Source organism: Tenebrio molitor, chromosome 5 (genome assembly GCF_963966145.1).
Source record: "Tenebrio molitor chromosome 5, icTenMoli1.1, whole genome shotgun sequence".
NCBI lineage: Eukaryota > Metazoa > Arthropoda > Insecta > Coleoptera > Tenebrionidae > Tenebrio > Tenebrio molitor.
Window position 1 is genome coordinate 6,055,726 of NC_091050.1, and position 15,111 is coordinate 6,070,836.

Genomic DNA, 15,111 nt, shown 5'->3' on the forward strand with positions numbered 1-15,111 from the left:
GCGATGAGCTATAAGAGCGAATTGCCATTTGAAAACCATGGCAGTTCGCTTTTGTCGCCGCTTTTATCGCTCATCGTAGCTCCAACATAAACGTACCCTTAGACAAAAAGACGATGCTCTTCTTCGAGATGACCTAGAAGAGGCATCGGTCCACAGCTCGACACCGACCCGAAGAGGATTCGACAGTTCGACCGCTCCAGAGTGGTAACAATATTCACAAAATGATCTAACAGTTTGCCAAGTAAAAAATTTTGTTAATTCTGTTATGTATCTACACGTTTTGAATTTCCTGTTTCAAATTTTAATTTTGTTACTCATACAGTGAGCGCCAAAAGTTTGGAATCATGGAAATATGTCCATGCAGTGAAATCATCGCCATCGCAATCCTAAATTTTTTAAGCGCTGGTCAGGTAACTTGTTTTTTAACAATAAAAGCAATATAAATTCACAACCAACAAATTATTTCATCAGTTGTAACCTCTCTTTCCCTCTTTTTTCTATCGGATTGTGAGTTACTTTGAAAGTTTCTTTTGCATAATCATAATTTAAAATTCGCGCATTCATTCTTGACTTATTTTCTACAATAGAAGAAGCTAGATACGTCTAATTATTTTATTATCTAAATTAATGTACATGTACAATATTTGTTTTTAATGGTACTAAAAAAATGACAAATCACAACATTGCACAAAGTTAAAGTCTATAGAGCTTTATAAAAAATACAAATGGTTTAATAAATTTAATAAATAATATTTAAATGTAGATACACTTTGGCAGGATCTTTTAATCTGGAGGTCCACCTGAAGAAAGTTTTCTCACAAGTTTGTTGCATCTTGACATCACATAACTTTTTAAAACTTTAATTCATAATTTTTAATTAGTTAAAGTCCTCAGTCTGAGCTGTTTCGTTTATAAAACGAAATAATCTCAATTTGATTTTAAATTTAACCAAGTAATAACGAATACTACTGTCAAAATTAATGGTACTAAGGATGGTTTTGCTGCACCACTTCCACTCCCGCTTCCGCTATCTTGGCGATAAAAATCAGGATCTGGAGTTTGTTCATGATGCTCACCTTTAATTTAACAAAAATAATTATTACCAATAGGTAGAATTTGTAATCCAGTCAAGGAGAAAACTGCAACCAAAAATACACGCGAGAGAATATTACTAGTGATCTAACTTTGTCCTCGGGTCAGAATTGCATTTTTTCTCCTTTCCGGAAAGAATCGATTGATTTAAATATAAAAGCGTTAAGTTGCGGGTTTTGTGCTGCAAATCTCTTTTAAAAATTATCTTTTAATTAAGATTTGGAAACTCATTAACCACAACTTTTACATGGGCTATGGTAAGAAAAATGACAAGCAAAATCTACTTATGAATGAATGATATGAAATGAGGGACATCACATACTTAGAAATGATTTGCGGCTGCCCTTCAGTGGCTGGCAGGACGGCGGTAGTTTTCTGGAATGTAGCCGAGCCTATTAAATAATGGCCATTTGATTTGAAAAACTAATAAAATAAACTAATTAATCTCTGCAAATTAGAACCTTACTTTAAAGATGACAATATTTAATAATTCACAGATAATTAGATGAAACGTAAATTTACGTTTTAAATATAGTCATCTAGACTACTAGTTGTTTTTCAGTCAAAACAAAAGTAAAACATGCCTTTGCGTGCTATTCGCATTCTCTATAAAATCCGTGCAACCACTTCAAGCAGTGAGTTTGTTATGAGTGATAAACGAAGAATTAGTGCCACTAAACTAGGGTTAATAAACTGCAATGTATATGGCAAAAGTCATGCATTAATAAGCAAAAAATATTGTACATACTTGATGAAGAGAGCGGTTTAATAATAATCCATATATGCAAGTTTAGTTAAACCACTACAGTTACAGTTACCATTTTAATTATTATCGTCGTTTCAGACTTTTAACAGGTTAGTAACAGAGATTTCTTTCTCCACGTTAATTCTGTTTCTCCTTACCTGTATCCTGTGTGTCACTTCCTGCAACATCCTGCCCGCTCTCTTCATCAAGGAGCCATCCCCTCGACTCACTCGTTCCTATGGTTCCGTGAGGTGCGTCTTGACATCCGAACCACCAATAAGCTGTCGACCTTGGAAAGGCTGGATTAGCTTTATCAACAGCAAACGCTCGGTCATTAAATCTGTAGTAACCATCCCCTTTATAGAAATAAGTGTAACCGTTCGTCCACTTGAACGCAGCGTCTAAGTTATTAGGAACTCCGTCCCAATTAGAGATCGGTTTAGGATAAGTAGATTTAACTGGGGGCCTTTGCGACGGATCGAACCTCCAAAATTTGGCACCCTTGTAGAAGTAGATTTTACCGTTTCCGCTCCAGACCATTGCAGCATCCACGTCGTCGGGAATTCCAGTGAATCCCTCAGATATTTCCTTAGGATATTCGCCGTCCATTTTTCTTCCCTTGTATCTCCAGTATTTTGATCCTTTGAAGAAGTATGTTTTGCCATTTTTGTAAGTGAAAGCCGCGTTGATGTCACCAGGAAGTCCAGGCCACCCATTCGAGATAAGCTTTGGATAGCCAGCAGAAACGCTGTCGTCTGTTAACCTCCAATATTTATTTCCTTTGAAAATATAAGTATATCCTTCGGCCGAATTGAAGATCGTGTCGACTTTAGGATTTTTGCACAAATTCACGTCGGGAGCTGAAGGCGCCGGTACTCTGTGACTAGGCGTGTTGCTTCCTTCGAAGTCGGAATCGTCAGGCTCTCCACTAGGAACTTTATTCTTCTTCATTCCGTAAAGTGCTTGAATTCCTTGGATATCGTCTTGGTCGAGTTCAAAAAGAGGATCATATCCGCGGTAAAACGGTGCCATCAGAGCTTGCCGGACGTCAGAGTGACTCAAACCCAGAGAATGACCGAATTCGTGAGCTGCCACTTGGAAGAGATTAGTGCCGCGATAACTGTTAATGGTCCATTTCTCAGAAGCATCAAAATGAGCGTCGCCCCCAAACACCTATAAATGAATGATAAATAACACTAATAACCAAGGAATGATTTTGACGTACCGGGAAGTAAGCGTGAGCGAGGGTACCACCAGGTCCGTCAAATGGATCACCATCGCCGTGTTCCCCGCTTTCGAAGCGAATATCAATGTGAGCATTGCCTTTAGAAGGAGTGAAGGTCAAGTCCGTGTACTTGGACCACACCGAAAATGCCCTGTGAATTTCTTTGTCGACCTCCCTCGGATTGAGATTTTTGGGGTATTTTGAGATCTTGTAGTTTAAAGCTTTCACCTTCCATCTGCTACCTGCACCAACAGATTTACTTAAGTCCATAGAGAAAAGGAGAGTTACAAAAAATTGAATCGTGTTCATTTTTATTTATGATTGAGAACATCCTGTGCTGGGCGAGAGATTTATCACAATTACAACTTCTAAAACGAGTCGAAATTACCTAATTAATGAACGAACGGCGCGTTTTACATGTGCTGTTTAAATGTATTAGGCGGATTGAATAGCAGTTGTGTGTAGTACGCAATGGACCAAATCTCCTACTGACAAACGAGAAATTTCATTCGTCGACCACGATTTATTTAGTCGTGTCCAATAACGACTTGTACAGCTGTGTGTCATTACCATTTCTGCCACAATTCACAGGAATAAATGCACTTCAAAACCGAAATTAAACAAACATGTAAATGGCATTTTACCAATTGAACAGTAGGTAAACATTTGCAAATTAGGTGACTCACCCTGTAAAGCGTACCGCTTGGCACGGTTGTCTCCAGTTCCTACTTTATCTTTGACACCACATCGCGGAAGCTGCATCTGTTCGAGCGTGTGGTCATCCAGTTCCCCTAAAAACAACGAAATCAATTCTGTTATTAGGGCAGTACCATCATGATCAACATGACCTTAACTGTTGAACCCACATAAAGCGTTATGAAATGTTCGCTGTTAAAAATGATAACACCGATAGCATAACAAAGAAAATGCATCCATAATTACCCTTTTAAATACATTATTATAATGGTCTGACATATTTTTACACGACCATCGTGATTTGTCGATTAAAAACATTAATTAAGTAGGTACCTGTAACAGGAATCCCGGCAAAACTTTGGAAGTCTTCGATGGCTTTTCGCAGGACACGTCCATCTTGAAGGGCACTTGAATTGCCCACGCTTCTTGTAGAACCCCCCAAGTAACCAAATTGTGACAGGTACAGCTACAACAAGTCAACATGTCCGATTAGTTTTCTATTGTATTTGCTTAAATGATGTGGTGAAACACGTACGTTCCATTTATTATCTTAGATGCTTACATTTGAAATTGTATTTGTACAAGATAAAGTACTTACTCGAATTATGATAATTGGAACAATAAGCGAATTGTTTTGAAACTTCAATTGTAAGGAGAAAGCAGTAAAGTTAGAACCATTAAACCGCAAATTCTTTTTTGCAATTGACATAACTAACCATTTTTCTGTGAGTTTTAGAAATTTGCATGTAACAACAGAATCGTATTATATAATCATACTCGCAATTATTTGCTCCAAAACAAAAAAAAAGCCAAGATTTCTTTGAAACCTTTCGTCAGTATCGAAAATCGGACGTAATCTAATTTCGGTCAATCGTATCTGAGAGAGGCGTGACTCATGTCTATGACATTTCATTAGCAGTGTGTAATTTTATCATTCGCCAACCTGTTTATTTTCATCGAGATTCTTACATTAAATTAACTACCAAGTCCAAGGATATAACTACTGTTATGTAAAAAAAAACTCCAAAAAGTGACTCACACCAACTCATCACTCATTCCTTTGCTGACTTGGTAGTCAAATATCTGCAGGTAGCATGACTTATTCAAGATGTGTCCGCTAACCAAAATTTGAAGTCAAAAGGTCTAAGCAAAATTGCATTTATGAAAAACAATGGCACGTGTCTACCATAACAAGTTCAAGTTCAAGGAAGTTTCACTTTCAAGTAAAATAAGGTGTGTTGAAATCTCTGCTGAATCAACATGATCGTTTGAAAATTCAACTATAACTCTATTAACGCTGTTTACGGTGCACATCAATTAAAATATTTAAATGAATATAAATGTAGATGTACAAAGCAGTAGTTGAAGCTATGTCGTTATTTTTATTTCCTCTTTAATACACAAAGCGAGGCAGTTAGTACAAAGTACAAGTACATCAGTCTATAATTTCTACATTTTCGCTTTGTTGGCAATATACATTTTTTCCATCGATCTGTTATTAGGAAGTCTAATCTAGCTTAAAATTTCCAACATATCCATGAATAAGACTTGTGTAGTAACACTGACCTTGGTCAATGTTTTAGCATTATTTGTCAATTAATTCAATCTGTGACTCACGTGTGCAGGTATTTACTCATTCGGATTCTAAGTAGATATAGTTATTCGTACAAATAAGGAAACAGGTGGGTGGGCAGATTTGTAATCCATGAATAAGTAAAGTCAATCGCCTTCATCTTTGGAGAAACCAAAAGTTCAAATGTCTTGATTCATTTCTAACGGTCAACTTTGACTGAATTAAAATAAGTGCAAATGCGGTAGATGGAAAGGTTAATTAAATGTACCACAAGAACAAAGACGACGTAAGTGGTGGCAGCACAACTAAACAGACAACTTCTTCCTGGACGATAATTATGTCCCAAGCAACTTAAAGGTTATTTCCAGAGAATATTATAATTTTAACCTATGTTGGAGACGTAAATTTCTACTTGCAGTATTATAATTTTCTTTACCTACTTAGTATTAAAACATTTCCCTTTATAGGATAGCGTGTCGGGCATTTTATTAATCAAGTGACCTTTCAGAGTAGCCTTCGTCTGGATTGTCGAACTGAATAATAGATATTAGGTAAGAGGACGCCTTAACGACCCCTAGTTGCAGAAAGACGAGACTCTTTCCAGTAGACATTTGAAAATAATTTCTAAACTTCCATTTCGAAGGTCTTGAATTGCAATCAGAAAAAACGTCATAATTGGCGCCACTTGTGTGCATGATTCCGGCCGTCTCTTATGCATCATTATTAAATAATTATTATTTTTAAACAGAAATCGTGCTCATCCTTTCCACAGATGTTGTTGATACTTTTTATTGCACAAAGATATACTGACTCACGAGAACACATGTTGTAGACGTTACGCTATAAAAAACGTTTTGTTCAATTAGTATGGCAATACTAAAAAATAGGTTTCAGATGCACTGGGATGCATCTAATTATTATGCTTTTTAGACAAAGCATTGACCATGAATTTCAGCTGGATCGACAGGAAATTTATAAATAATTTTAATGACAGTGGCAATGAACTTCCAAATATAATTCGATTTATGAATGCGCAGACATGCACCTGTCCTGCGTCTCGTACATAGGTACTTGTGAAATTTGATAAATAGTGATCATTTTAATAAGGGTCAAGTTGCTCGAGTTGCACGTTGGGAATCGATAGAGTTCGAGTAAAAGAGCGTGGTTTTAAGGTAAAGAAAATCATGTGCATTCTTATTACTTCCCAAGGACACGTCTATAAAGTATGAAACGTGGTTGGAATTGCAATCATCCGCAAAAGTGTCTGTCAATGACCATTGTTCGCAAGTATTTGACCCTTACTTTAGAATCAACTAATTTTATTCGCGAGCTTTTTACCTGTCATAATAAATAGAGTCAACAACAATTTTCTACATCACCATTACGCACATGTAACGTGGAAAAAGTTTGAATAAAGTCAGTTGTGTGTGAAGTACGCGTATTATTTATTCATTATTTCCGCAAGCATCTGAATCCTCCAAAGGCTGTCATTTGATTTATATTTATAATTGTCACCTTCATTTGATGGTCAAATAGGGTTGCAAACAAGGTTTATGTTATGGGATCATCATGACTTAATTCGTTGATATAATTTGTTATTTCATTATACTCGTATGATAGGTTGGCACGGGCACACACTCAAAAAAACTGAAAATAAAGGTCGCACCAAATTTTAATTGTATTTGCGCACAAACCTTTACAAAAATAAAAAGTCAACTGAAAACGGGTGCGAAGAACTGAAGGTACAACGACAGCATAAATATTTGTGTATGTATACAGTTTTTTCTGATATATTTTTACAGACTTAAGTAGATACATGCTTAGATAAAGCATGAGCAATAAAGACAATAAGTAAATTTTAGTCACTTTATTCATTGTTTGGTTGAATTCTAAAGTAAATCAAACACCTTTGGTCAAATGACTTCTTTAAACAATTATAAATAAAAAAATGAAATTAATAAAAAATTATTAGATATCACTTGGTATCATAGATAACAAATAATGCAAATAATATATCAGATAACTTTTTTATCTAGTCTGTTAAACCACAAAAACAATTTCAGAAAGTATGCATTAATTTCTACGTAATTAAAAAATTTTACAGCATTTCCAAATTTATTTAGTAAGTGTTACATTTTTGTTCGCCATATTTTGTTCCAGGTTGTATGTATATATAGCTTTTTTCAGACTTAGATTATTTTGAATTAAAGTTTTATTATAAGTTATAACGAATTTTTAACAATTTTAAACTAAAGCAAATCGTAACTAAAATCAAATCATTCATAGAAAAATAAATGACAACAATGTGATTTTTAATCCCGACATTGGAGTTATTGTTACCTCATCCTTAAGTACACCTAGTGACCTAAAAATAAATAGATAAGCAACTAGATTTATATACTTAGTGATTTAAACTGTTGATTAAAATATAAAATAAACACATTAGGTGGTATTTTAATTTCAAATTTTAGCTGGTAGGAGTTATGAAATTTTTTTTTTACAAATTTGAAAACAAAAAAGTACTACAGAATGTCAGTTTATAGGTTGTAATTAGTTGAAAGACGACCGATCTTTTTGACTGTTTTAATGATTTAAATAAAACTAAATTTACCTGACCATAGACATTACTCAAAATGTCTCAAGATGAGATTTTTTTGAGGGTTACCTGTTTGGGGAAATGCTTTTTTTGTAATTTTCCATTTTACTTTGATATCTCTAACGTATGCAGAAACGACGGTACGTACTGTTAGAATAACCCATATTTTGGAGCAAAACACGTGTAGGGCAAGTGAAACTGTCGATTTTCTTTTATTTAAACTTTCTTTTTTGGGGGAAAGTAACAAGCGGAAAAATGTCTGTCAATTATGTAAGAATTTCACGGTTTTTTTTAGAAAAGGCTATGCTACGAAAAATTATCAAATTTGTTACCTCACCGATGACCGACAAATTCCGATTTTTGCTTGACCGCTTGCGAATTTCATAAGGTTCCGATTTTTATCGCTAATTACAAAAAGACATTGTGAACTGTTCGATCGTGCAAGAGTCTGTATAAATAACGTTTCTTGTTTCATCGACGATTTGGTAAGTAGACTTCGGAGATTTCTTCGATTAGGCATAGTTGCGCTCAAAGTGGGCAGACTCACGTTATTTAATAATTCCCAGTTCAAATCATTACATAACAGTGACAGTCTCGGCCTTAATCATGCGATATTGTTAACCGATCGCAAATTAAAAAATTAGTAGCGACAAGTAGGATCGGAAGGTACACGCAGGTACTGTGTCGCATGATAATGACAATTGTCAAGGTTTTTCAATAAAATGATTTACCCGGAAATAGCGGAATTCACCTTGAATACGCCAAATGCACAGAGGAAGTGCTCGGTTATGTCAAAAGATTTCCATTTAATTCAGTTTTTGTGCGCCAATCGAGGCTGTCAAGCAGGTAATTCGTTCGTCGCATTGCCGAGGCACAAAATCATTTTCAATTGGCGCAAATTTCAAAAACCACAAATGACAGTACGTACTTAGAACTACGCTTTAAAACGGCACCAATTTATAGAATTGTTAAATATACAAGCTTGGTCCACACACAAATTCAATTACGGAGCAAGGGCAAACACAAAACAATAAAGCCAGAAGGTTATTGTGATATTATTCATGTTGCCTGTTTAAAAGACATATAACTCAAATTATTTTATTAGCGCTGATATTCGCGATAATGATTAAAAAATAGAATATGCAAAAACAAACAGATAAACACTAAAACAAATTGTACCTTCCGGTACGACCCCCTTCCGTTTTTATCTTCGATTATGGGATCAACGGTGACGAATCACCGGTAAGATTCAGCGCGATATTAATTAGAAGCAACCGGCGACCTCTGAGTAAAAGGCGCCAATACTCGGAAACGTGATTCATTCACGTTTACGTCAAGATTAACATATATTTGGCGTTCGTTTTAACAAAGACTTTGTTAAATGTAACACACATGAAGATCAATTTTTTGTTACTAAGCGTTTGTCTTTGATATTAAAACGATCATGAGAAATGATTAAGATGAAGAAAATGATAGGAATCATCAGATGATTCACTTATTTTGTAGCAATGTGTACACAATACATACGTTATACTTATCTCTTTGTGTGATAAAAAATAGACCTAATTCTGTGCAGCAATAAATAGTTTAAAAACGTAAAAACGGTGTGTCGAGAAATGTAAATTCCAAAATGTACCTACAATCTATCAGGGTGAATCTGAGCGTGTGTGAAAATACTTTCGACACAGTCCAAATAAAAACACAAATATTGACGAACCTTGGTGTAAATCTAGTAGAAACAAATTATACTTACAAGAGCAGAACTTCCAGTGGGAGCGCAAATCGAAAGCCTCGCCTGGAGGACCGCCAAAAAAATCAAACTGATCACTGGGTACATCATTTTCTAACTAATTTGGTCGCGAGTAATTTTTGTTATTCGTTCTTATCTCCTTATCGGCTGAACGCACTGTGCACTCGTTCGGTGTTCGTCATCGATTCGACATGAGTATTTTGAAATTTTATTTTTGATTCACTATGACCAAACTGAATCAATCACGTAACTAATTAATTTTATGTTAAAAATTACAGAAACGGTCAATTTGGTCGTAATGAATGGTGCTTTGGAACACGCAACGCGCGAGATAATACTGTGAGTGCGACAGCTCTGTCGCGCGATTTTATACACGAGACTGAAATAATGTGTTGGGTGGTATGACATGGTATGGGTGGTATCCACCACAAACGTAAGTAAGCTTTTGGGGGTATCAACCTATAACTCTCTTCAATAATTAATGGTATATGTATTTCGTTGTCCTTGGAACAATATAGGTATGTCCAGAGATATTATATAGAAATTCAAGATTTTGACAATTCCAATTTAATGGATCATCAGCAAGGACATGTGCTGATAACGTGGTTGTCAAAATAGTACGATGTGTTTAACAAATACACATTTGCGTTACTACACAGTAATCCAAGTACTTTTAAAAAATCTAATTTACAAAAACTATTAATTATGTATAACTGAAAAACGAAAAAAATGTAGACATTTTGTAAAACTATAATATGGTTAGAAATAAAATAAGGTTATAAGGTCAAACAACGCTTCATGGCGATTTGTTAATGTTGTTTCTCTCATTCAACGGTGTTAAATTAACTAACACCAAAGCCCTTTTATCCGATAGTCTAATTTATTTAGAACCTCAAGCTAGGGAACAAAATTTTCAAATTATGTACTATAAATGAAGATATGTACAGTGGCGAGCACGGAATTTCGCACACATTGGACATTTCACTGACTTAATTTTATTAAAATGAGATACCTACTGGCGGCAGTTTCGTGACAGTTTAGGTGAAACATCAGTCATGATCACATATATCATGCGTATCCCACCTCATTATTGATTATAATGACAATAAAGCTTAGACTAGATAGTTTTTTTTTAATGACGTACAAATTGGCGTGCGAAATTCCGTGCTCCCCACTGTACTTATATCTTTCTTAACTGTGAAATCTATAACACAAGAGTTTAATTTATTTTACTGTGTTCTTTATCTTGCCTTGTACTTTTTTTTTTATTCCAATAAAATATTTCTCTTTCCTTGTCTTTCTTCTTTACTGGTTCTTGCAGGCACTTATAAAATTATTAAACAGTTTCAAATAACATTTAATAAAAACATTTTCGGTGATTTATTAATATAATATAAAGAGATTTGATAAAATGAAATTTTAGAAAATTTGTGTAATAAAAATAAATAGTCAAAAAAAATTGTCAATTTGCTATTTTATACCTACTATGATTTTTGTTTGTTGCTGAAACGTTCCAACGTGTGGTGTTTTTATTAACTTTGAAATTAATGCACTTTTTAATGACAATAATGCAAAATTAGCGTTATGTCTATATTTTTTATTACAAAAAGACTGAATTTTGTTAAATTCCAGTCAAATGTAAAAATAGAATTTTAAACAAGAAAATCATAATCCATAGTCTATTAGGAAAGTAATTTTCCCTGATTTCTTGAGAAAATTTACAAGTTTTGTTGAGCGTACCTAATGAATACAATGAGCTAAAATTTCGATAATGAAAATATTTTCTATCCCGTTGAGCCTTTCGAAAAAGAACGCAGATAGATCAATTTTATTTTCGCCTTTTCCCATTTCCGTCATTTTTTTCAATGGTAACCAATTTTTTTACAGATTTAGATAAACCCTGAAATTTTGCTCTATGCCTCTATCCTATGTACAGCTTTAGACTGTCGATAAGATTTTAAAAAGGTGAAAAAGTAAAATTCCAATTTTACACCAACATTTCCAGAACAAAATCTTTAGTAAGCAAATGATACTCGCATGGCTAAATTTCCATATTTCAATTTCGGCAAAGTAATGTAAATTAAAGAACAATTTTAATATGGTTTATCTAAAAATATATTATATCTGAATTATGACACACACCATAAAATCGAATTTACAATTCATATTTGGCAAACCGGTACTTCATATACGTCATAGTGCGGTAGTCTTAAAATTATAATACAGTGTTTTTCTTTTGGTTTTCCTCTTTTGTCAATTGTATTTCACTATTTCTCAAAACTATTTCATATTTACGTCACTTTGACATTTAATATAGACAGGAAATAGTTTTGAGAAATAGTGAAATACAATTGACAAAAGAAGAAAACTAAAAGAAAACTTTGAGTTTTCATTTGATAAAACATTTGTTTTATAACTACTAATTAAATTAGTATATATATTAGCTATATGTACAGAGTGTATCTGAAATACACTGAATTTTTACCAGTGGAAACGCTCTCCAGCGATTGTGTTAGTTAGGGGTGTCCAAAACCACAATTTATAACTTTTAATGAATCTAGTTCCCATTGTGAAATGTATTTTGTGTTGCGTTTAGACTTCGTCAGGCTCGTACTCTTACATGAAACACGTTGTATATTCCTTTTGAGTAATTAAATCAATTATTGCACGTTTTCAACAATTATTCATATTTTTTATATTTGTGCGTGATGAATGAAGATTGGTATATTAAAATATCATCAAAGAATACATACACATACATACGTAAATAAATATACAAAATATGAATAATTATTTTTACTTATTTTTATTTATTTCCCTTTACAACTTCTTTTAACAGATTACGCTTCTCGGATGCGTATAAATAAGTAACTCATTTCGCTTGTAGTAAAAATGAACGAGGTAATTGGCACACAATAAAAACAACTCTAAACCTACAAACTGTAGTAAATCCATCCAACACCAATCCATTTAAATTTTTGAAAACATCGCTGCAGTTATTTTCAAGATCTTTCACGTGATTTGTTTACGTAAACGGAAGATTTTGTGTTTCGGTGAACCAAAGTTCGATGTACTTATTGTTTTGATCGTTAATTCAATTAAGACGCCTCAATTACCAATATTACCATGTAAGATCTCTAGAAAGATTTAAAAAAAAGGAAATCGTTTGAAATTTATTTTCATCCTTTGCTTTGAAGTGATTTTTTTTAAACCTTGAACGCAACCTTCGGATCGAAGATGGTAGCAAACAATAATCGATTGTTAACATTCAAATTAAATTATTTTCCGCGTAAACTAATATGCAAATTGTCGTTATTTGCGTTTATAAATATTCTGAATCAATACGCACTGGAATAGTAAAATCGGAAGTGTACGGGAAGTGATGTAGATCTTAACCCATGCTTACAAGGTTTTTGTTTTACAAACCTAAGGTAATGCGATGCAAAGCAAACCGTAAAAATAAAATAGAAAAATCACATTAATGTTGATCGCGAATTCTTAGTTTAATGAAACAGTGGACGGTTTGTTTATAAACAGCGCTCGTTTACTTCGACGTAAATTACTTAAACATAATAAAATTCATGTTAGATGTAAGTTATTTAAACAATTTTTCTCAAAAATTGTAGACACTTCTTTTTGTACATCTGTACAGTCCAGCCACAATAATTGCATAAGTATATATTTTTTCAGTTTTACAATTACTCCATATGTTTATTTATTACACTTATATCTATATCCAATTTTATTTCATTATAACAGCTCGCTTTATTTCTGTTTATAATTAACAAGCTACGATTATTTTTAATTATCAATTAAAATTAATTTCCTTTTTTTAAATTAAAAATGGGTAGATCATTTACAAACACTCTTCTTGTGGTTATTTACAGTTATCATTTTGCTCTTCTTAATACAATTTAAATACAAAAAAGTTGCTCACTTCCGGGAGGAGATATGCAAAAACCATATGCGCCAAAATGTGTGCAAAGAAAAACAAAAATCGACCTGTTTCGGGATTTTTTACAAAAATCAACCATGTCCAAGTTATGAATTTTATTCCAGTTAAAGTTTCCATACTTTACATTTTAATACATAGTGATACAAAAAGACAATCTTATTAATAAACTGTACGACACATCTAGTTACTAAAAAGTACGACTTCCAATAGCACGGTCGTTGATACTGATCATAAAAAGAGAGAGCTTGCAATATAAACAACAGTAAATCCACGCCACGTGATGAATCACTAGTTAAAAATAGAAAAAAATCCCTTTGAATCCTCAAGGACTAAATCCAGAGTAATTAACGCTCCGAAGGAAGACCTAGAGACAACAACTTCAATGGAACATCCATGTCATCTATCATTGGAAGGTGTAAGAGAAAATCACTATAGGAAAAGCTCAGGTACCACCCACAGACGTCGAAAAAGATTCCAAAGGTTTTCCAACAGTAATCAAAAGAAGCCGTTAGAAATGTAAACCCGAAAGTCACCCAGCAGCTGGAAAATAAGCTGCTTGGCTACTTTCAACACCGCTTACAGCGGAAAAACTTTGTTGTAGAATCTTTACCAACGAAGGAAAATGCGTTGGGCAAGGCACTTAAGGATCTCTCTGAGTTTATAGTTAGGTACAACCACTATGAAGGATTCGGAATTTTGGACAAAAAGGTTCATATATTTTTCGGACAACCAAGAAAGGACGAACGGAACAGTAATTATAAAAATTAAAATATTTGTCCAATTTTCGATGTAAATAAACAGTTATGTATTATTATCAGCTATCAGTTGCATTATCGTAAGATAATGACGAAGACAATTTCTGAATTTCATTTGCTCGAAGCACAGAATTTCCAAAGGAGGACTTTTATTTGTTGTTTAAAAATTTTTCACAATATTTACAAATTGTTTTAATTGCCCCATAAATTAAGGTTGAACTTAATTTTGTCGTACGTAATAGTGGGTATGTACTGAGCGTTCATTGAATAGAAACTCACCGTTGCGTGAAATAATTTACCTTTTACAATCCCAATTTAAATCTCACTTGACGAAGATTTACCATCAACCCAGCGGTGGTTTTGCAACTTGTCACATTGAATCACTTAGCCAATGTCCAATCGTTTGCCCTATTGTTCCAGTCTTTGTTGTCGCGCGCGTGAATCATTTTATATAAATCGCATACTTACTATATTTTGGTGGTTAGGTCTGACAATAGGCATCAACCATACAATTAAATATTTTAATGTGTCCTCGGATGATTTTCAGAATCGAATTTGTTAAATCACGGTGACTTTAAAAATATATTTATGGTAATTTAATGCATGAAGTTTTGAGATAAGTGTATGGAAATAGAGCGATCAATCGGCGTATTTTTCCCAAATTCCTTTTTAGGGAACTAAAATTGACTCAGCAATTGTGAAATGAAAATACGACGTCAAAACA

At 33.7% G+C, this 15,111-nt stretch overlaps 1 protein-coding gene and 2 long non-coding RNA genes across 9 annotated transcripts; 1 reads left to right on the forward strand and 2 right to left on the reverse strand.

Moving 5' to 3' along the window:
* Positions 1 to 598: 598 nt before the first annotated feature.
* Positions 599 to 9,984, reverse strand: LOC138132253 (matrix metalloproteinase-24-like). 7 transcript variants are annotated; one of them, XM_069049682.1, is made up of 7 exons: positions 9,681 to 9,984; positions 4,092 to 4,224; positions 3,749 to 3,853; positions 3,063 to 3,304; positions 2,068 to 3,010; positions 1,415 to 1,467; positions 934 to 1,076 (listed from the first exon to the last, which is right to left on the reverse strand). In XM_069049682.1, exons 1-6 carry the CDS (start codon positions 9,765 to 9,767, stop codon positions 1,439 to 1,441), a joined length of 1,539 nt encoding a protein of 512 aa, XP_068905783.1. In that variant the 5' UTR covers positions 9,768 to 9,984; the 3' UTR covers positions 934 to 1,076; positions 1,415 to 1,438. The 7 variants fall into 7 exon arrangements, with proteins under 7 accessions (XP_068905778.1, XP_068905776.1, XP_068905783.1 ...); XM_069049681.1 differs by having other exon boundaries at positions 1,415 to 1,515; XM_069049678.1 differs by having other exon boundaries at positions 1,415 to 1,484; positions 1,996 to 3,010.
* Positions 9,972 to 10,861, forward strand: LOC138132260 (uncharacterized). The gene is made up of 2 exons (XR_011160037.1): positions 9,972 to 10,110; positions 10,196 to 10,861. It is a non-coding gene; the product is annotated as an uncharacterized lncRNA (long non-coding RNA).
* Positions 10,862 to 13,712: 2,851 nt separating this feature from the next.
* Positions 13,713 to 15,088, reverse strand: LOC138132261 (uncharacterized). The gene is made up of 2 exons (XR_011160038.1): positions 14,687 to 15,088; positions 13,713 to 13,996 (listed from the first exon to the last, which is right to left on the reverse strand). It is a non-coding gene; the product is annotated as an uncharacterized lncRNA (long non-coding RNA).
* Between the last annotated feature and the right edge of the window lie 23 nt (positions 15,089 to 15,111).

What these genes read in the sequence shown, in the direction of transcription:
- LOC138132253 (XM_069049675.1), bottom strand. Translation starts at nt 9,767, where the DNA reads ATGATGTACCCAGTGATCAGTTTGATTTTTTTGGCGGTCCTCCAGGCG. An exon ending in CCACTGGAAGTTCTGCTCTT is followed by an intron (nt 4,225 to 9,680) that starts GTAAGTATAATT and finishes GACTTGTTGTAG; the next exon opens with CTGTACCTGTCACAATTTGG. An exon ending in CAAGCGGTACGCTTTACAGG is followed by an intron (nt 3,305 to 3,748) that starts GTGAGTCACCTA and finishes CTGTTGGTGCAG; the next exon opens with GTAGCAGATGGAAGGTGAAA.